Source organism: Neophocaena asiaeorientalis, unplaced genomic scaffold, assembly GCF_003031525.2.
Source record: "Neophocaena asiaeorientalis asiaeorientalis breed wild unplaced genomic scaffold, Neophocaena_asiaeorientalis_V1.1 scaffold113, whole genome shotgun sequence".
Lineage (NCBI taxonomy): Eukaryota > Metazoa > Chordata > Mammalia > Artiodactyla > Phocoenidae > Neophocaena > Neophocaena asiaeorientalis.
The window spans coordinates 3,150,290-3,172,101 of NW_020172316.1; the positions used below are offsets into that span (position 1 = coordinate 3,150,290).

Below are 21,812 nucleotides of genomic sequence, written 5' to 3' on the forward strand. Positions count from 1 at the left end.
AGTCCGCCTGCCGATGCAGGGGACACGGGTTCATGCCCCGGTCCGGGAAGATCTCACATGCCGCGGAGTGGCTGGGCCCGTGAGCCATGGCTGCTGAGCCTGCGCGTCCGGAGCCTGTGCTCCGCAACGGGAGAGGCCACGGCAGTGAGACGCCTGCATACTGCAAAAAAAAAAAAAAAAAGATTGTCTTTCACAATTTAGTTATAACTTGTCTTAGTGTGGGTCTCTTTAGATCATCATATTTAGAACTCTGAGCTTCCTGGATCTGGGTGTCTGTGTCTTTTCCCAGGTTAGGGAAACTTATAGCCATTATTTCTTCAAATTTTTCTGCCCTTTCTGGGACCCCTGTAATGCAAATACTGGGCTGCTTGATGGTGTCCTATAAGCTATCTTTACTCTTTTTCATTCTTTCACTTTTCACTGCTCTGATTGGATGAATTCCACTGTTTTGTGTTTGACTTCACTGATCCTTTTTCTACTTCATTTAGTGTACTGTTGGCCCCTCTACTGAATTTTTCAGTTGTTATTGTATTCTTCAGCTCTGTAATTTTTACTTGCTACATTCTTATATTTTCTGCATTGAAATTCTCACTTTGTTCATGCATCATTCTCCTGACCTCAGTGAGCAACTTTATGACTATATTTTGAAACTTTATTAGATAAATCACTACCTCCGTTTCATTAAGGTCTTTTTCTGAGGTTTTATCTAGTTCTTTGTTTGGAACATAGTCCTCTGTTTCTTCATTTTCCTTGACTCTGTGTTGGTTTCTATGCATTAGGTAAAACCAGCTCTCCCAGTTTTGAAGGTCTTGTGTAGATGAACCTTATCATTTAACCATGCCCTAGCTCTTGGCTATCACATCTTTGTGATCTTCCAAGCAGACTTCTTTGTTCTTAGTGGCTCTCAGTAGTGGAGAGTGTACCAAGACCTGTCAGTGTCCCAAAGGGGATGGATCTCAGTCCCACACTTAGATGCAGGCTGATTGGAAACTATTCTCAGGCAGCAGCTTTTAAAGTATGCAAATACACCTCTTGAGGATGACTGGGAGATGGCATTTCTGTCTGTTCTCTTTGCACTGAGGCTTGTGGGGAACTGCTTGTTTGCTACAGTCCTATGGGATACACAAGCATTGCTGGCCACCAGAACCAGGTGTTCAAGGGATGTCCCCTGGGTGGCAGCCATAATAGCTGGGGTGCCAGATGTTTGCACAAACTCCTTCTCTGGAGGTGCTGGTGATCTGGTGTGAGGCACACAAAGATGGTGCCTGCCAGCCTCCATGGTCTCTGTAGAGTAATAATGTAGTGAGTCCCTAGGAGTGTGTTAAAGTAGAAGACTGCTGTTCAGGCTAAAGCATTTAAGATAAGCAAATAGGCCTGTTCCATGTAAAGACTGGGCAGTTTCAGCATGTTCCCTCTGTGCTAGGCCTTGGGGGATTAGCCATGGTGAGTCCATACAATCCTGTAAGGAACTGCTTCTCAGATTGCACTAGCCTTGTGGGTCTCAGGGAGGCAAGCCCTGCTGGCTTTCAAAGCTACATGCTTTGGGGCCCATCTCTTGGGTCCAAGTCTTAAAAGTTGGAGCACCAGCTGTGGGGTCTGAACCTCTTGATCCTCAGGGAGAAACTGGTAGTCCTGAGTTCCCTCTTGGTCATGTCATTGTGCCAGGTGGGGTTTATGGTGAGATAGTGTCTCAGCCTCTCCTACCCACTCCAGTGTGGGTTTTTTCTCATTCACCTGATGTGTAAGAGTTGCTCAGCTAGATTCTAGATTTCTTTCAGAGGGAATTGTTCTGTATACAGCTGTATATTCAATTTGTCCATGGGAGGAGGTGAGTTTGGGAGTCATCTTGTACTGGAACCTATTGATTATTTAAAAAAAAAATTTAACCTCCTCAAGATGTTTGGAATAGCAGTAGTTTAATGAAGAATTGTCTATCACTTGTTAGACCAGAGGGCAGACTGATGAAGAACACATTTCTGGGTTTTCCTCTTTCCTACTGTGTCTGGTCATGAGGACCAATCTCAGGTACTGTTAAGTGTATGGTTTGTCTCAGGAGCCCTTGATGGACCAAGTTTCTCCACATGCTGGGACCCTTCTGTGGGACTTATCTTTTCTACTGATCTATTTTACTTACTTACTTTTGAATCTTAAGCAAAACCTAATTTAGAGCAGCACAGACCTTTTCGCATGATTACTAATTTTCAGGCTACTAAATAATTCACTCAAGTGACAAGATAATGCAATCAAGTGGTCAAGATACCACATTCCTGGATTTAATATTGATATGGGACAGTTTGGCATCAGCCTCTGTTATTCTGGTTAGTTTCCGCTCACAAAATATATCCAGCTGCTAACAAGGGGATTGAGTGACAGTACAGTTGACCCTTGAACAATGTGTGGGTTAGGGTTGCCAACCCCCAGCACAGTCGAAAACTCATGTGTAACTTTAGAGTTGGCCCTATGTATCTGAAATTCTGCATCCATGGATTCAACCAACCACAGATCATGTAGTACTGTAGAACCTATTCATTGAAAAAAAATCTTCATGTAAGTGGAACTGCACAGTTCAAACCTGTGGGTCATTTGTACAAGAACCTAAATGTAAATCTAGTGTTAAAAAAAAAGACTCAAGCCAGTAAATCACTAACGTTTTTATATATGATCAGTAATATATTTATACTTAGCTTGGTGGTTGACCTAAATTTTCTTATTACTCTTACTAAAAACAAGATTATTCACCAGAAGAATTTGGGTACATTTATTTATTTTATTTTTGGCTGTGCAGCATGGCTTGTGGGGTCTTAGTTCCCTGACCAGGGATTGACCCTGGGCCATGGTAGTGAAAACACCTGGTCCTAACCACAGGACCACCAGGGAATTCCCATTGGGTACATTTAAAGTTTTGGTTTATATAAAGTGGTATACTACCAGAAAGGTTATTTCCTTCTCATATTCAGAATCAATTTTATCCTGCAAGTATCACTACAGAAAATTTTAAATGCATTTTAATTTAAACTTTGTACTATTTCTTAAACAGTCATGGTGGACTGAATATGAGACATCTGAGTTTGTTGGTAGACTGAAGAAATTAGACTATTATACAAAAATTGTTTAAATGGCTTAGAAACACTACCTCTTCATTAAAAACTTTCTTATATAAGTATCTTTGTAAACTGTGTCCCATAGGAAACAACATAGTAATGCTTTTCTAATAACTGTACTCTTCAAAGAAAATTCCTGCTTTGAATACTGTTAGAAAACAAGGACAAATTTAAAGAAAACCTTTAAAATATTAAAGTAGTTATAGTTATTTTGAAATAGTTATTTTAAAATCTTAATCATATCCTTAAAATGAAAAAGATATGAAAGACATTAAATAAAATTTGGGGAACTAGAGCAGGCAAGCATCATTAATGCCCCAAACGCACATTCCCAACAGTTTCACATAACCACATTAAACATCTAATTTTCAAGTCTCGCTGCCTGATAGAATGCACTCTGGTCTGCGAGAAATGGTGCTATGTTACCCAAGGCTAGCTGCACACAAAAATGGTGTTGCTGAGAAAAATGCCATGTTTTACCTGGCACTCTAGAGGTGCTCTACCGCACTAATGTGGCCGTTAGAACCTTTAATCCTGTCAGCATGTCAATGATACTGACATGATTGCAGAAAATTCTGATGCATGTTACTTTTATGCTACATGTTACTTAACATGTCTCCCAGGTAGTCCTGGCTTTTGAGCTGATTCTACAGGCACATACCTGGGCCCAGTTACAGGATACATAATATTTACTATTTCATTTACTGCCTAAGATATTTCTCAACCAGTTTTTATAGGTAGTAGTACAGGTATCTATAAGCTTGTTTATGGGTCCCATGTCAGAATTGTGAGTTTACAGACACTAGGGAGACAGGGACTAAGCGCTGGGTTTAGTTTACTTTTGCACACTTCTGTGTCCAGCATAGCGGTACTCTCATAATCGGTACAAGTTCAGCAAATATTTACCAAAACTTCTTTAGGCATTCCATTTTGGAATTCTTGTAGAAACAAACCAAGTTTGAAAATGTTCTAGGCTTTGAAAATTTAATAAATGAAAGGCACTTGGCATTACTGAACATAAGTAAAAAAGGTGCTATAAAATTAAGGTTAGAAGTGGTGACTCTTCTGTATGTGCCCACATGTGTAAAGTAGAATTTAAGATAAGTTAAAAGATACACAAGAAACAATATGGGTGAGAATATGAAGAATAGGGTTAGACTTGAAAATGGAAAAAAAAAATCGATTACTTTTGGGATAAATTGCAGTTATAAATTAACCTTTATGAGGAAATTTTGGGGAATGGGGTAAAAACAAAACAAAACAAAAACCCAAAATTCTCCCAACATAATAAAGCATGATTCAAATAGGTTTTTGGGAAAACTTAAGTTTTGAAAAAAATCTGTTGACCTCTTTTGATCAGTTGGGATTTTACCATTCCATACATTCTGAATTATAACTAAATAACTACATGTTACAATGTTTTGTTAATGTGCAAGGAAAAAACATTTGGATTCCTTGAGCCTGAACAATTAAGAAACTAAAAGATCCCATCCTTAAATTTTTATCCTTGATTTTCTTACAAAATTAACTTCAGTTGTTAGGCCAATATTTATCTGAAAATGGCAGCCTCCAACAGTAAAATAATTGGAATAAACACAGCATCATTACGAGCTTTAGGAAAACAAATCTACAAAGTTAATTTTTCCTTCTTGAATAATAAACATTGGACAAGAGTGAACAACCAAAACCATGAAGGAAAAAAGGCAAATGTAAATAAAGGATATGCATCAAAACCAACTCCAGAAATCAAAAACAGATATTAGAAAGATGCTTCAGAAATCAATAACCATCACAGGGAAAACATTATGAAAGCAATTCAGAAAATAAATGAACACATATCTTTAAAATATAGAAATATTTGGGGTACTCTACAATGCCCAGTTAATTGCTATAAATATTTTTTCCCCCTCAGGTATATGTGGATACTATAGAAATCAATAGGATTTGTTTACTTTCTGTTATAAATTTTTTTCTCATATGTGAAAAATTAAAACCAATTCTTCAACCTTTAGAAAAGAAAATGAATCTCTTCACTATAATTAATACAGCATGAAAATAGGGTATCTGTTTATTTTCCCACATTTTGAGTATGTTTTTTATATGAAATACATGGTCAGATAATCAATTTCAGAGATATTTTTTAGGAGAACAGGTGACTGAAAACCAAGTTCTCTTTTCAGGCCAGCCACAAAACTTGAATTGATAAAGTACACTTTGTATAACTTAGCATGTACATAGATCATAGAGCAGGCTCATGTTTGAGCCAGCCAGCCTAAACATCTTTCTGTGGGTCAGGTCAGCAATCTGTGGCCCATGGGCTGAATGTGGCTTGTGGCCTATTTGTGTACAGCCTTGAGGCTAAGAATGGTTTTTACATTTTTTAAAGGGTTGTAAACAAAATAAAAACAGAGAATATGTGACAAAGAACCATCTATAGTCTGCAAAGCCTAAAGTACTTACGATCTGGCCCTTTAGGGAAAAAGTCTGCAGACCCTTCATTTATATTAATGTTGTACAGAATTCAAGCAGTGCAATTACAAGTCCAAGATAATGTTCATTTATTCCCATCCAGAACATAGTAACATTCTGAAAAGGTGGCTTCTGACGTCATCTGTCAATTTCTTTTCAATTTTTTCTTCATTTTCAACATCATTAAAGTTCATCCTACAATAATAATGTAAGAGTGATTGAATTCCTTTCTCTTTCAACATCTAATGTTAAAAAGAAGTTAAAAATAATAAACTGACCTAAGTTTTACCTGACCTAAGTTTTTTTTTTTTTTTTTTTTTTTTTTTCTAGTAACTCCGGACACGCATGGCTCACGGGCCCAGCCGCTCCGCGGCATGTGGGATCTTCCCAGACCGGGGCATGAACCCGTGTCCCCTGCATCGGCAGGCGGACTCTCAACCACTGCGCCACCAGGGAAGCCCTGACCTAAGTTTTACCTTTTCAAAAATAATTACTCAATATTCTTATTTAATAGATCAGATGAAGTATATCTCACCTGTTGTAACAATGGAAAAAGGGTATCTCACAATTCTCACTTGCCCATGGCAGATAATACCAATTATAACTTTACCACACTTTCAAAGTCATATTTTGATGTGCTCTATAACTTAATTTCAGTTAGCATATTCTACTTTATGACTAATGTTTTCGATTTCAAATGTTTCACTTGAGATAAGTCACAATTTTAAAAATAAAACATCTTGAGAAAACGAACATAGCCAAAATATCAGAAAAACATTTTTGTTCACTGAAACAAAAAAAATAAAGTTTCATAACTATCTCTTTTCTATCTTTTAGGTTTGGATAAAACATAATTCTTGAGGTAGCTTGTAAAGCTTCCTATACCAGGGTCTGTAGTTCTAATATGGATCTATAAAGCTAGACATCTCTAGCCCTCTTCAGAGGCTGTGCTGTTCTTTCGTCTTTTCACCTTATAGGGAAAGAATCCAAGAAATTAAATTCCATTCAGAAAGCACTCTAGCATTTGTAAAAACTCTCTGGTCTGTTTCTAAATATGTCCTAGAATGATACTGATTTAAAAAAGGAAAACATGAATAGCCCTCTGAAGAATAGCAGGAAAGAGGCTGCAATGCTTCTTGATAATTCAAGGGTGGGGGGCAAGATGAATACAGGTTTTAATACATCCTGACTATACCAAGAACAAAAGAAAACTTGCTCTCCAAAGTGTTATGAGGCTCAAATCAATGCTTTTACATTTGAACAAATTTTAATAACTTATGACCATAGTCACTATTTTTCTGTTAAATGGTTTTACTTGTCCCAATTTCTAAGCATTTAAGTGTCCAGAGGCTAAATTTGTCATATTTTCCAAAGAAGAAATTTCTAACTACTTACTAATTTTTGAAGCTTCATTTTACTGTTTATTGATACATATACTATATAGTAAGAATAAATTCAAATACTGTTTGCCAGAGTCAGTTCTAGATTTAGTCCTTACCTTATTTCTCTTTCCATGATTTTGGAGGTTTTCCAATTTTTCATATATTAAGGTAGTAATCTCTTTTGCATCTCTGGAATCTATTTCCTCTCCCCAAGTATTTCTCTACAATTGAAAACATTCTTCTTATAACCTTTTAAGTATCTAATCAAAACATGACATTTCCATCTAAGAAACTTGATTAACTATTCCTTAAAGTTCCAAGTGTTTAAAACTTCAATTTCTTCAAGGAAATGCTGCTGCAAAAGCAGTTAACCAATAATTTACCTGAAATAAATACTAACAATACTTTTATGGAAACGTAAATTAATACCTTGATTAAAATGCACTGCTAACTCCAAATGCCTCAAAACGTCTAAATTGTTTAAGATGTCCCCAGAGGACTCAAAACATTCTAATCTAAAGTCACTGGCATAGACAAAACCTTGACCAACTACAACAGTGCAAAGCAATGTATATTTCCTGGTTCTCGTCTACCTACAGCAGGAAGGTGGCTAAAAAGCAGGAGAGAAGACAGGTCAATACATCCAGGCCCGCTTATTTTGGATCTGGAGCCACCTGTTTCCTTCTTCCTGGTGGGAACTCCAAACTGTATGCTAGGATTTTGTTTCTGTGTATAGCTGCTCACCTGGTTTGAATTTCTCACTTCAATCACCATTCTGCTTTGGCCTTCTCTGCTGGACTTCTGGATTCTACCCCTGCCTTTCTGTTTGGACAGGGATATTTTGGGTCCTAATCTTATCCTCTGGACATGTGGTAACATCATGTTTTCAAACAGCTCCCTGTATGGCCTGGTTAATTCTGTGACTGATACTTCCCTAACATCATTCTACCTGAATAAGACGCCTATATATGTCACCTAATTCTCAAGTGTTCTGGGAACTGGGAAGCTAGTGATTCCAAAGGAATTAAGATTCAGGCTCTGGTATAAAGCTCCTTTACTATCACTGAGTTCTGCTTACCCCAGACTGTTCTTAAGACAGAGATAGCTTCCTCATAAACCAAAATCCTTCACTGAAAAATCTAGATGTCTGACAAATCTACATTTCTGAAATTCATCATCTAATTTCTTTAGCTCTATTTCAAAATGTATTATAATCACAAGTAAATAACACAAGATCTTAATCTGATATTCTTAAAAAGTATCTATTAAAACATTTGAAATTATTCATTTCAATGTTTTACAAGAAAACATGAATGCATGGCAGATATTTATTTTTATCACAGTTCTATTGTCAAAAATGTCTTATTTTACTTGGGAAGACAGCAAAGGTCATAAGTCCTTTCAGTTAGCAATTATACTGGCTGAAAGATATACGCTTTTGTATCAATGACCATAGAGACGCACTGGTAAATGCCAAATTTTCTTGTTTAAAAAAAAAAAAAAAACATATTGTCAGTGGCCCAAAAAAGAAATTATGAATGAACCATGGAACCCTAACTTTTATTTTATAGTCTAAACCATTAATAAGTATTCCTCAAGGTAAATGCTCAGGTACTAAGGCTATTTTGTAAGTATGATGACAGTATTCTCTTAATTTTCTCTTTCTTTCCTAGAAAAACTAATTATAAAGATAATATATGTTAATTCTATAAAAGTAGGAAATACAAAACTTCACAGAAAATAATTACCTTGAATTATACCACCCACAGAAAACTACTATTAGTATTTTGGTGTGTCTATTTAGTAGTTCCCTATTCAGGAGTATAAAAATTTTAAGGCAATGGAGATCATATCAACTGTGAGGCAGAAAAATCTTTTAAAATCACTTGGCGTGTATGTGAAAAGAAGCTTGTTTCAGTGACATGCAGTGAAATTAAAAATGACAAAGGGAAAGAAACTAGAAAACGTTACCTGCTAAAGGAAAGGCACACAGAAGGCGGCATGTACATACCTTTGCCCTTTCATAGGGATAAAATTTAACAGTTGGATAGGCTCTGATACCAGCTTTCTGGCAGGTTTGAGCATAAGCTTGACAGTCTACTTTTCCAGCTTTCACTTTTCCTTTAATCATCTAAAAAGAGAAAAATATGCTTTGCTATTCTCTTTGGCATATACTATTCTGGCAACCACAAAGCAATATGATACTAAAAATTTTAAATATATATAAATCTAAGGATTTGTTACTTTAAAAAAAAAGTAGTTTTAATCATTTCCATTCAAACAAGATTGCTTCCAAATTCTTACTATCTCTGAACTCTTATTTACCTAGCACAGCCCCGCCAATAGCAAATAAACTCTCCTTTGCCTTATCAAGAAAATTGAGAAGCTTTATCCTGAACTCTTCTTCGCCTTCCTCCTGTTACCCACAATGTGTCTGTCACACCACAAACATCTCAGATTCTGTCCTCCACCTCCCTCAGATCTCTGGTCTCATCTGCTGAGGCAGCACTCTTCCTCCTGTGGAAGGCTGACTATGTCTATATTCTCTGGTCCCTCTCTCTCGGAGATCTTTCACTCTTCAGTATATACACATATGACCAAAATGAATTCCTTCCTTAATTGCACTGGTTCCTCTAGTTACCACCCTGCTTCTTTCTTTCTCTTTTTGAGCAGTTTATTCTTTGACCACTTCCTCATCATCTACTTATTATCAACACATTTTAGCTAGCTTCTGTTCTAACCGCTCCCTTCACTGAAACCACGAGAAGTTCACCAATAACTTCTATTTGGCCAAACTGAATGGACAATTTTCAGTCTTCTTAATGGGTATCTGTCACTACTGACCACACCTTTCTTTCCTCTTTTCTTTCCTGGCTTATCACTATTCTCTTGGCTACTCTACTTCTCTGGCTCTTCTTCCTCATTTCTAGCATGGGGACCTCCTCCTACACCCGCCCCTCAAATTAAAATGTCCAATCACAGATCCATCTCTCATCAACAATTTTTTTCACTGTGAAAAATCTCCCAGGGAGATTTTATATACCTATATGCTGCTGAACCCTATTATTCCCCTTGATTTCAGTCAACTATGTACTGGCCTGTTTCACTTAAATAAGCACCTTAAACATAACATTTCTAAAATGAATCCTTTCGCATTAACCCACTACTCCTTCTGTCCAACGATTCACTCAGTTCAGGCCAGAAACTAGGGCCATCCTAGACTCCTTTTTCTACTGTACTTATCACAGACAAATACTAAATCCCAGTCATTCTTATATCTCTCTCACACTTGTTCCATTCTTTCTATCACCACAGCCATAATCCTGGTTCAGGTTATCACCTCTCACTTCAGGACAATTAAAATATCTTTGCTACCTCTAATTTTGTCCCCAAGTCTGGGGTACTCAACAGGTGGACTAACTTGTGCTAGGGCACCAGCAAAAATGCATCCAGAAGCATGTATGTGTGCGCGCACACACACACACACACACACTCACACTCATAGTGAAGGTCAGAAAAGTCTAGTTGACTTGTACTTTAGGTTACAGAAGGACACCATATTGTTTTTGGTGCTCTGATCTTTCTCTGATCTTGATGGCTCATGTTCAGTCCATTCAATGTGATCCTTCTAAAATATAAAATGGATCCTGACACATCCAACAGTTCTCTTCCAATGCTTATATAGAATACATTCTGAACAGTATGAAAACAGTAAGGAAGAGTGTACAATGTGAGTAGTGTAGGCAAGCAGACCAAGCCATCTCCTTCTTGCCACCTCAGTTTTTGCCACTCCCCTTCTGTCTTTACCTTCTGGTAATCCTGGACCAACAGTGGAGAAGCCTTAACATGCTCCACTGTCTTGTGTCCCTGTATCTTTGCAAATTCTGTCTTCTCTGTTTACAGTACTCTCTAGCCAACCCTTTCAAAGTGCCATACTCCTAGTCATGTTGTAATTCTCATCTCAAATACTAACTTTTCTGTCCTCCTGGCATGACTCTGACCTTCTTCTTCCCATACTCTTGTTTCACTCTAATTTCACTATAGTAATGATCCTCTTGATTTATATATATTAATTTGCATTTTATATTCCCATTAGATTAAAATCTTGTTAAAGACATGAAATTTTTGTCTTTCCATTTTTTTAGCCCTAATATTTGGCATAATGCTACTTGGTGCTTAGGATTTGCTGAATGACCTTTTTAATAATTTTCTGCTATATGCAAGATGTTGCTGCATTACAAAATATATAATTAAGTTTTTAAGGGATAAGGGAATAAAACATTTTTGTTAGACTTATTGGAGAAAAAGGAAGCGTAAGAGGAAAAGAAGATATAAGTAGAAAAAAATGAATAACCTCTTATTTCAAAGACCAGTCAATAACTAAAACAATGTTTTACGGCTCCATAGGGCTTTTGAAATCCTTTTGCTAAAAAATTCCCCTGGCTTGGGATGTTCAGGTTTTGTTTTAGACTGGTGGAACTGGTACTGACTTTCTCATTCTAATGAATATTTCATAGCCAAAGGCAAAGTTCCTTGAGTATAGAGGTGAGGAAGCTATCAGTCTGGATGAGGCCACTAACTGGACTGTTATGACAGAAACACCAAAACAGACTGCATTTAGTTTAATTTTATAAGCGTTTACTGAGTTAAGACAGAGGGGATATACAGATAGATAAGACATGTATCTTGCCCTCACAAAGCTCATAGTTTTATAGAGGAGAAAGATATCTTAATATATAGTTAACATGCATTGTATAAGCACACTGATGGAGTACCTGATATCCAGGTGACACTGCTTAAGTGGGAAGGTTAGAGAATACATAATGCCATTAGAGCTGGGTTTTGTACGATAGGGAGAAAAAAAATCTAGATGACCAAGGTAAGGAAAAGGCATTTTAGAGAGGAAACAGCATGTACATAAGGGTACTTGTTCAGAGAACCTGGAGTACTTTGTAGTGCCTGGAGTGTAAGGTGTGAGGTCAGGGAGAGAGATAAAGCTGAAGAGGTCAGAAGGGTCACATCAGAGATTTGTAGTCAAGGATGCAGGTCAAGTAATGTGGTTAACCGGAAGCCAGAGAAGGCGATATTTCAGAAAGATCATCAGGGTGGAAGTGAAGAAGGTAGACTGGCAATATGAGACTTGTTAAGAGGCACATATGGGGCTTCCCTGGTGGCGCAGTGGTTGAGAGTCCACCTGCCGATGCAGGGGACAAATGATTGAGTCTAGATGAGAGATGATGAAGGCTTGAACAAAAGGCTAGCAGAGATGATAGGAGATGACAGATTTGAAGGGCATTTAGGAGATAGAACTGATAGGATCTAGTGACTGCCTGGATGGCAGCAGAGTAATGGTGATGGGAAGAAAATAAGGAACAAGCAGAAGTGAGGTTTCTGGCTATTTTGGTTAAGAAGACAATGTCAACCAAGATAAGGATGTTAGCTAAAAGCTTTAACAAAGAAGGAAGAAATCTACTGACTGCAAAGATTATAATCACAGAAATGGAACAGAGTTTTTTAAATTCAAGGAAACTTTTAAGAAATATATTTACTATGTCTTATCTACTTATTAAAACATGCCAGTGACCACAACCTATTTAAGTAGATAGACATGACTTACTTACCCTAGCCAAGAGCTCAAACTCTGGAGCAAAGTTTTGGCAAGGTCCACACCAAGGAGCATAGAAATCAACCACCCAATGGTTTTTCCCTTGTAAAACTTTTTCATTGAAAGTCTGAGGCGTTAGATCTATAGATGCTTGAGGTAAAAATCTGTGACAAGGGATGAAAATTACTTTTCATTATACAAAACCAAAGCAAACATCTAAAATAGAATATTGCAAATCTTTCTAAGTTAAATGACTTCAAAGAATGACAATGTAATAATGTAATAAAGAACAACCTTATCTTGGTAAATTATAATTCTTTACTAAGTACTTTAAAATGCTAGAACCTTAAACAACTCAGTAAATTTAGCTACAGACATGAGAGGAAGGTAAATAGCATTGAATATAATTTATACAATGATACATATTTTAATTACTCACCCTAGACCCCAGATTCTTAGGGAATAAGCATCCCTATTCCAACCATTGTAACTACTGAAAGAAGAAAAAATACATAAGTTGTAGACAGTTATTTTCTATTACTGGACATGTTCAGAAAACAATCTCTTTGTAGCAATTTAAAAGATAAGTTTAGTTGACTGACTTCATCTAGCATCTCTTTTCTCAGATATACCTAGCTGCAAATACTGCTTACATGGCTTTCCAAATATATTTTTCTCTAGTCTCGATGTCTTTTTGTACTCTGGACAGACCTGAATGTTTAGCCGCCTGCTGGACATTTCCTATAGATCTGTGGTAATGGCAAAATCTCCAAGGCTTTACTTTCTGAACCTTTATTCCAGTTATTACTGTCTATCAAATTCCTACCCACTTTTTAAGACCCATGAGGACTAGTGGAAATAATGTGAGCAAAAACCCGCTGGTAGAATACCTGAAACCAAATAGGGGCTTAACAAGTGTTCTTCCTCTCCTCATTTTCTTTACAAGATTGTCAGCTTCATGATCAGTGGGACTATTCAATTCACTTTTCATCTTGTAAATTTCTCCTTAGCACACTATCTTAAACATGGTGGGCTCCCAAAAATACTGGGTTTAACTTTTATTTAGTTAGGATAACTTTTAAATTTTAACTGTATAAATAAATGATTATATAAACATCTTCAAATTTTAGAGAACACTTACTGATATTGATAAGCTTTATTTGATTTTGGGGGAAAAAATCTTATCTCAGGGTATCTCCGAACATTTTCTTGGGAACAAAAAGAATGATACTGTTGGCAGTTTATACTGCCCACATTGATCAGTCCAGTTAATGTCTATAAAAGAAAAAAAAGAGATCAAAGTAATTAGAATAAAATTACTATAACTATTTTATATATGTTTACAATAGAGAAATAGTCACTGTGAGATGATTATTATATTATTTATCAGTGATTTTCACCAAAAAAAAATGGGTAAGGGCTTAAAACATAACAGAACATTTATAGTAATGCACTGGAAATCTAATTTTGTAGTCAAGAACTTATTACAATTATTGCAGATTAAATAATTGATTTTGTTCATCTATGACATGGGGAAAATTGTGTGGTTATAAAATTCAAAGTGTTAGAAACCAAGAACTAATGAAGTTCTTTGCAATGGTATTTCAAAGAGTTACTTTTTCAAATGCAGCCATGGGTCACAGCATACTGAGTCACGCCCAAATTTAAAAATTTTATTGAAAAGAGCAGAAAATTGTATTATTATGAATTTAAGATACTAAATAATTTTAACTCTTAGGTTTATTATTTATCTTAGAAATAAATACAAAATAGTAATTCCATTTTCCATTCTGGTATTTAAATAATTTGTTCCTGATCCTTCATGATTTATACCACTCTGTAGGAAATTAAAAAATCTGTTTCATTGATCAAGGCCATTTTTTTCTTACTTTAAAGTCTCACAATATTGTGAAGAAACTGTATCTTTAAGCTGTAAAAATGACGAAGTAGAAAAAATGTTAATAGGAAATAAAGGAGATCTGTGTGTTTGATGCTAGCAGAAATTTGGTCAAATATACACCAAGTGACATAGAAAAAAGGGTAATTATTCTATACTATTCATATACCAGACAGAAGCAGAGTTGAAATCTAATTGGTATATAAAAAGTGATCAGAACTTTTATTAAGTGATAATCTAGAGGCGGGTTCACTCATCTCAGTTTCAAAATAATTGTTAAATAAACATTCTTAGTAAATGTTAAGATTTACAATAAACTATTTTACTACACCCGGGCCATTCTTTTCCATTCTGGCATTAAGACTTGACACGGATGACACCATGGAGAATAGAAATCAACCATCCAGACTTCGTCATGTTTTCTTTGTTTAACTAGTTCATTGAAAGTGGTGGGTGTCAAGGAGATCACTGAAGGATTCATAAGATCCTAAAGAGAATACAGCGTTCATTGTAACAGATATAAAAAGGAGTAGTTCATATATTCTTGGCAAATTGTTGGTATATGTCATTTAGAAAGGTTCCTGTTTCTGAATAATCAAAAGATACATTAGGATATATAAAGAGAATCTATAGTGAATTATTTTAAAAAGAAATGATCCTTTATTTTTTAAGCTTGGATTTTGCCCATCAGTCTTATTAAATCAAGGTATATTTTCTTATTTTATACATCACTAAAATCATCTTAGGTAGAGAAAACAGGCAACTTTAATTAAGGTTAGAGGTAGATGAGGCAAGAGTTCCAAGAGCTGCCCAGATGTCTACACAGGCCATATAGTTCTTTTTGGAACCAATAATTGGTTTGGAAATGACCCTTTAATTATTTACAGAAAGCCTACTATTCTATTTTTCTGACATTCCGACGAGATACTGCACAACCTCAGATCACTTGCTCCAAATACTGTTTTAACAGAGCTTCAGTCTATCATGATTGGGTAATACTAATAAAGATGTTCGCTTCCCTGGGGAAACAATTAAAAACAACACAAAACAAAAAACTATTACTTTGGAGGAGGAGGGAGAGATGAGCAGGACAGAAAGTAGAATGGTCACTGCACAGATAATAAGCTAGAATTGTTCATTTCTTTCTTAGGAGTTCCCCTGTAACTATTTTAGTCAATTAAGACTATTAGTGAGAAAAAAGGAGATGTTGTAGATGTAGAGCACTTCTGGGCTAATAACACAGGAGGCTCGGCATAAGCTGCCTGGGCTTGAAGAAGCCCTCCATTGGCAGTTGGGGTAAGACTGTCCTTAGCCACATATTTCTTGGAATTATACAAGAATGGGGCTCACTGCTATCTCATCTGTATAGGAATGAAAAGGAATAATCTGTGGTAATTCTACCTGAGAAAACAGGGAAAGGGGGTGACAAGGCTTTATGTAAAAATTACAATTTCATCTGTTAATAAATGTCCATAAGTACAAAGCACTATACTAGGTAACAAACAAAACATATACTTGCTATAAACTCTGAAAATAAGTCTATAATATTTAAAAGAGTAGAAAATTTAACAAATTAATGTTGTCAGAAAATGTTTTGGCATAAAAAGAACAAATCCTATTATTAAACATTATCAACTATTCATACAAAGTGTAAACATACATGGAAGGATTTATAGCCACAGGCTATAACTTAAAATACCTCTACGAACTCCAAGATCTGTTCTGCAGAGTGATGTCCTTCATATTCATGAATGTTGGACTGGTTGAATACCACTGTTGTTGGATAAGCCTGAATGTTATACTGTTAGGAATGAGAGAATACAAATTAAACAAAGATTTTATACACTTTACCCAATTGTTTCAAATTCATAACCAGCTTGCCTTTATTTAAGTAACAACAAGAAGATTTTTAAAACTCATTGCTAAACTGCTGGTGACTGAAAAATTTTAGCCTGGCCTGATTTAGCAAAGGAAATAGATTTATTGTTGTACTCCTGAGTATTTGATCCTTATTTATAGTTACTCCATTAGCCATAAAATCCACAGGCACTGAAACACTGAGAAGTCCTCTTCTGCCCTCCTGAACCAAGGTGATGAGGATGTAAAGAGCAGACTAATCTCTAGCTTTTTTTTTTTTTAATACCATAATAAACACTCCAATTTGTTCAGAAGTAGAAGAAAAATCAAGGAAATAAAAATAGCAAGAATAAGGAAATAAATTAATAATTCATGTGTATAGAACCATATTTTAGGTTAAAGAATTATGAATCATGCCCTAAAAATGAGGTCACTTTTTATTCTTTGCTCAATTCAGCTTTTATGGTAAAAAATACTATAATTTCCTCCACAGAATTAGTATGAACACTAATCTAGAATGCACTTCTCTAAAGCTTTTCTTCTTATTTATTTTTTTAAAAAAGTTATAAAGAGATCCCTATCTGTGGATTTGCTGTAGCTGAACTTTGCATCCTCAAAGTTGAAAAGCACTCATTAGCAAATTGGAATCTTTGACTAGGATTCAAAAATAATTTTACAAAAAACAATGGAAACATTTATCAAACTTTCGTAAATGAGCACAAATAACCCATTAGATGAACAAAACAGTAATTTTATCTAACATTTGACAAGTCCTTATTATGTGCTGAGCACCTTTTTAGCACTGACATGTGGAGTTTCTCATCTGTTCCTCACAACAATTCTATTCAGAAGCTAAAATTACTAAGTCAACTTTATAGATGAGGAAACTGAGGTACTGAGAGGCTAAGTGACTGGTCAAGTTAACCAATTAGTGAGTAGTGAATCCTGACCTCTATTCCAGGTGAATTTGATGCAATAGTTTTAAATCTTTAAACTTTGCTTAATTATCTATAGGATATTTAAAAGTTGAGATTAAAAGTAGAAAAACTACAGGAATTCAAATTAATTAGTTTATCACAATATTTTATCTTTGCTTAGCACCTTTTTAAAGTCACATACAAGGCCTTCAAAACCAAAGAAAGGCCTTATTTATTTCATTTTTTAAACTTATTTTAATGAAATTTCAAACATAATGAAAAGAGAATAACAAACACTCACGTATACCTCTGCTACATTTAAAGATGATTAACTTTTCTGCCATTCTGGCAGACTGTTGAAAGTTCTTTCTTGATCCCATTTCCTTTCCTCCCTGACACCAGGAAAGAGCATGTATCCAATCCATTGATGTTTTAGACTTTGTCTACATGCATATGTATCCCTAAGCAGAATATTGTAATGTTTCAGCACTTATAAATAAACTTTCTATAATTTCATCATACTCTATACTATTCTGCAACCTGCTTTTTTCATTACATTCTTGAGATTTACCCATGCTGGTAAAGACAGATCTAGTTTTAAGTCCTCTATGGTTATTCCACTCTGTGACTGGATAATTTATTTATTCATGTAATTGCTATTGTCAGCTAAATTAAAAAAAAAATTTGATGGACGGGGTGTATGACTATTGCTATAATTTGTACTTTCTTGATGACTAGTGAAGTCGAACATTTTCCATATTTATTGAATTTCCTCCTTTACAAAATTTCTGTACACTTTTCTCATTTTTCTTCTATTTAAAAAAAATTGATTTGTAGTCTTTAAATATTCTGGACAGTAAGGTTTTGTCAGTTATGTGTGTTGCAAATATTTCCTCACTCTGTTGTTTGCTTTGACTTTATAATGTCTCTTTCTCTGGCAATAGTTTTAAACACTTAACGTAGCCAAATTCATTCCCATTCATAATTTTTATCCTTAGTGTATGTGTGCCTACACAGGCATGCATGTCTGTGTGGAATGAAATTATTCCTCACACAGATGCATAAAGATTTCACCCTACATTTACTTCTATTATGTTCTTAAAACATTCTTTTTTTAAAAAAATTGAGGTATAGTTTACAATATTTAGTTTCAATTGTACAGCAAAATGATTCGGTTTTATATATATATATTTCAGATTATTTTCCACTAGAGCTTATTACAAAATATTGAATATAATTCCCTGTGCTATACAGTAAGTCTTTGTTGCTTATCTGTTTTATGTATAGTAGTGTGTATCTGTTAATCCCATACCCCTATCTGTCCCCCTCACAAGCTTTGGTTAACGGTAAGTTTCTGTGAGCCTGTTTCTGTTTTGTGTATATACATATTCGTATTTTTTAGATTCTACATGTAGGTGATTTCACATAATATTTGGCTTTCTCTGTCTGACTGACCTCACTAAGTATAATACTCTCTAGGTCCATCCATGTTGCTGAAAATGGCAATATTTCATTCTATTTAATGGCTGAGTAATATTACACACACACACACACACACACACACACACACACACACACACACACATCTTCTTAAGCCAACTGTCTGTTGATGGGCACTTGGGTTGTTTCCATGTCTTGGCTATTGTAAATAGTGCTGCTGTGAACACCAGGGTGCACATATCTCCTCAAATTAGTTTTTGCTTTTTCCGGATATAGATCCAGGAGTGGGATTGCTGGATCATATGACAGTTCTATTTTTAGTTTTTTAAGGAAACTTCATACTGTTTTCCATAGTGGCTGCACCAATTTATATTCTCACCAACAGTGTACGAGGGTTTCCTTTTCTCTACACCCTCTCCAGCATTTATTATTGTTTGTAGACTTTTTGATGATGGCCATTCTGACTGGTATGAGGTGATACCTCATTATGGTTTTAATTTCTCTAATAGTGAGTTGAGCATCTTTTCATATGCCTGTTGGCCATCTGTATATCTCCATCATAATAATTACTGAAAATCATCAGATATCCAGTGTTCAAGTTCCCCAATTATCTCTATTGTTTTTTTCTGGAGTTAGTTTATTTGAACTGCATCCAAACAAGGCCTAGACACTGCATTTGAATGATATGTCTTGTAAGTCTTTTTCATCTCTTTTTTCCTTCTTTCAATGTATATATCCAATAAACTGGTGTTTGTCCTGTAAAGTTCTCTACATGCTGGGACTTGAAGATTGTATGTACCTGGTGTCACCTGACATGTTCCTCTGTCATTGGATTTCCTATACACTGGTATCTGGAGGCTTGATTTAGGTTTTTTTTTCCCCCAAGGATATTTTATAATTTCTAGTTCTTCCTAAACTGAAGAGTATTTATTAACCTAAGAAAATATTTTGTATGTAAACAAAAGTTAAGAAGCTTGTTTAATTTCTATTAACTACACTTAAAAGACAAAGAGTAAAAACTATAGACCACCAAAAGGTAATATTAAGTTAAAAAAAATCTTAAATAATTGAAAAATCGAATAATCATGTATTTTATCAAGTCAACTAAATATTTTTCTGAGTTTCATAAATAAGACCCTGTCTACATTGAACCACATATTATCTATTTACATTTAGTCCAATCATAATTTTATATCATTTTGTTGAAGTTATTTCTTTAAATAATTTGTTACTATTCTAAATGTTAGATGTACATTTGAAAGTTATTTTATTGCTTTAACATTAGGCTGCCAAAACATTTTACAAAAATATTAATTAGAATAAATTTTTTGTACTTTGCCTTACCATGTTACAGAGTCCCTCGTGAACTGTACAATCTAATGTACCAAACTTAAGCTGACCGTAAAGATGCTTTGATGCTTTTCGTAACTCTGGCAATAAAGCTCGACATGGTGGACACCACTATGAAAGAAAAAATATTCATAAGCACTGAGCCAAATGAAACAAAAAAACACCATTTTTACAACAAGCAGATTCTAAGTAAGACAAACCATACTTAGTTACAAATCTTACGCATTTATAGTCTCAATCCTTGGAGGGGAGGGGCAGGTATATCAGCCTTTCCTAGAAGTAATATGTGGCAGTGGCCAAACTGAGTAACATGATTCTAATATGCATGGTTCAAGGTGACCCAGAAAATGTTTTTTTGCTGCGACAAGAGAAAATGACAATATCGAGATTTGACAGATAAACATAACTTACAGGGGCAAAAAAATCAACTAGCCATGGTTCTTTGTCATTGGCAGGAAAATTTTGAGGTCCCAGTGTGGTAACATGAGAATTAACACTTTCTTTGGCAAAGGCAAGTATATCATAAAGAATCTTCTTTCCTTTGAAACAGAGAAAGAGAAAAATTAAAATATACATTCTGTCTTTTTATCCACAGAAACATTTCAAAGCTTTTGTACTTGAAATATTAAAGGAAGATAAACTTATTAACAAATTGATTTTGTTGAGGTTTTAGTGTTATGTATACTATATACACATAGGTTTGCTCTGCCAGGAGAAACCTTTCCTTTACTCTGTTTCTTAGAGGATCAGATAAAATGTCAAGATCTCTGAAAAGTTCCTTCATCCTCAGAGGCAGAATAATTTCCTTGCAGTGTTGAGTTCTTTTTGCTTACCTGAACTACTGTTACAGCCTCTTAAATCTGTTTCTTCAACCTAGACTTCTCTTATGAATTCAAAACCTGTATTACCAACTGCCCAGTGGAAATATTTACTGGTGTCATATAAACATTTTAAACAAAATATATCCAAATTGATGTTGAGCTATTTTCCCCTAAACTTGCTCCTTTTCTCACCTTCCCTACCTTGGCAATGGCATAATCATCCACTAGGTGCCTAAATAAGATTTCCCGGAGTTATTCTTGCCTTCTTTCTTTGTATCATAGCTCCATCTCCTACCATCTCCAACCCCAATTTAGGCTACTGCCTAAATTTAGTCTGACCTACTGAAATAACCAAGCTGGTCTTTCTGTTCTGCCTTCCTTAACTAATTCATTTTCTACATTGCTACCACAGGCAAGTTACAAAAACATTCATCTGATCATGTTGTCCTCTTGCTTAAAGACCTCTGCCTAAAGAATATACTCCTTAGGGCTTCCCTGGTGGCGCAGTGGTTGAGAGTCCGCCTGCTGATGCAGGGGACATGGGTTCGTGCCCCAGTCCGGGAAGATCCCACATGCTGCGGAGCAGCTAGGCCCGTGAGCCATGGCCGCTGAGTCTGCGCGTCCGGAGCCTGTGCTCTGCAACAGGAGAGGCCACAACAGTGAGAGGCCCGAGTACCGCAAAAAAAAAAAAAAAATACACTCCTTTGCTTGGCAAATAATAGCTTTCTTAGGACCAGCACATAGTCCATTTTCCCATGTGCCCTCTGATTCATTCACTTGATAGTCAATATTAAGTCAAACACCTTTTATGTGTCAGGTCCTGTTTTAAATGCCATAGTGCATGCAAAATTAAAAAAAATACAGACCTTCTCCTTAAGGAGTTCACAGGCCAGTAGGAGAAAGAGAGAGAGATTTTCATAAATATTTAGAGTGAAAAATGACACCACATTCTCCTGCTTTTTTCTCACCCTTT

The 21,812-nt window shown here is 35.5% G+C and overlaps 1 protein-coding gene across 2 annotated transcripts in view; it reads right to left on the minus strand.

Annotated features, from left to right (window-relative positions):
- Window positions 1–4,300: 4,300 nt before the first annotated feature.
- Window positions 4,301–21,812, minus strand: part of DNAJC10 (DnaJ heat shock protein family (Hsp40) member C10) — a 58,833-nt gene continuing 41,321 nt past the window's right edge. For both annotated transcript variants that reach the window (XM_024766549.1, XM_024766541.1), the window contains 10 exons: window positions 20,430–20,557; window positions 20,013–20,129; window positions 16,154–16,255; window positions 14,786–14,941; window positions 13,699–13,832; window positions 12,997–13,050; window positions 12,574–12,721; window positions 8,964–9,083; window positions 7,069–7,173; window positions 4,301–5,765 (listed from right to left, as the gene is read on the minus strand). In XM_024766549.1, the coding sequence (XP_024622317.1) occupies window positions 5,754–5,765; window positions 7,069–7,173; window positions 8,964–9,083; window positions 12,574–12,721; window positions 12,997–13,050; window positions 13,699–13,832; window positions 14,786–14,941; window positions 16,154–16,255; window positions 20,013–20,129; window positions 20,430–20,557 (1,076 nt within the window). In that variant the 3' untranslated portion in view covers window positions 4,301–5,753. The remainder of the gene's footprint in view (window positions 5,766–7,068; window positions 7,174–8,963; window positions 9,084–12,573; window positions 12,722–12,996; window positions 13,051–13,698; window positions 13,833–14,785; window positions 14,942–16,153; window positions 16,256–20,012; window positions 20,130–20,429; window positions 20,558–21,812) is intronic.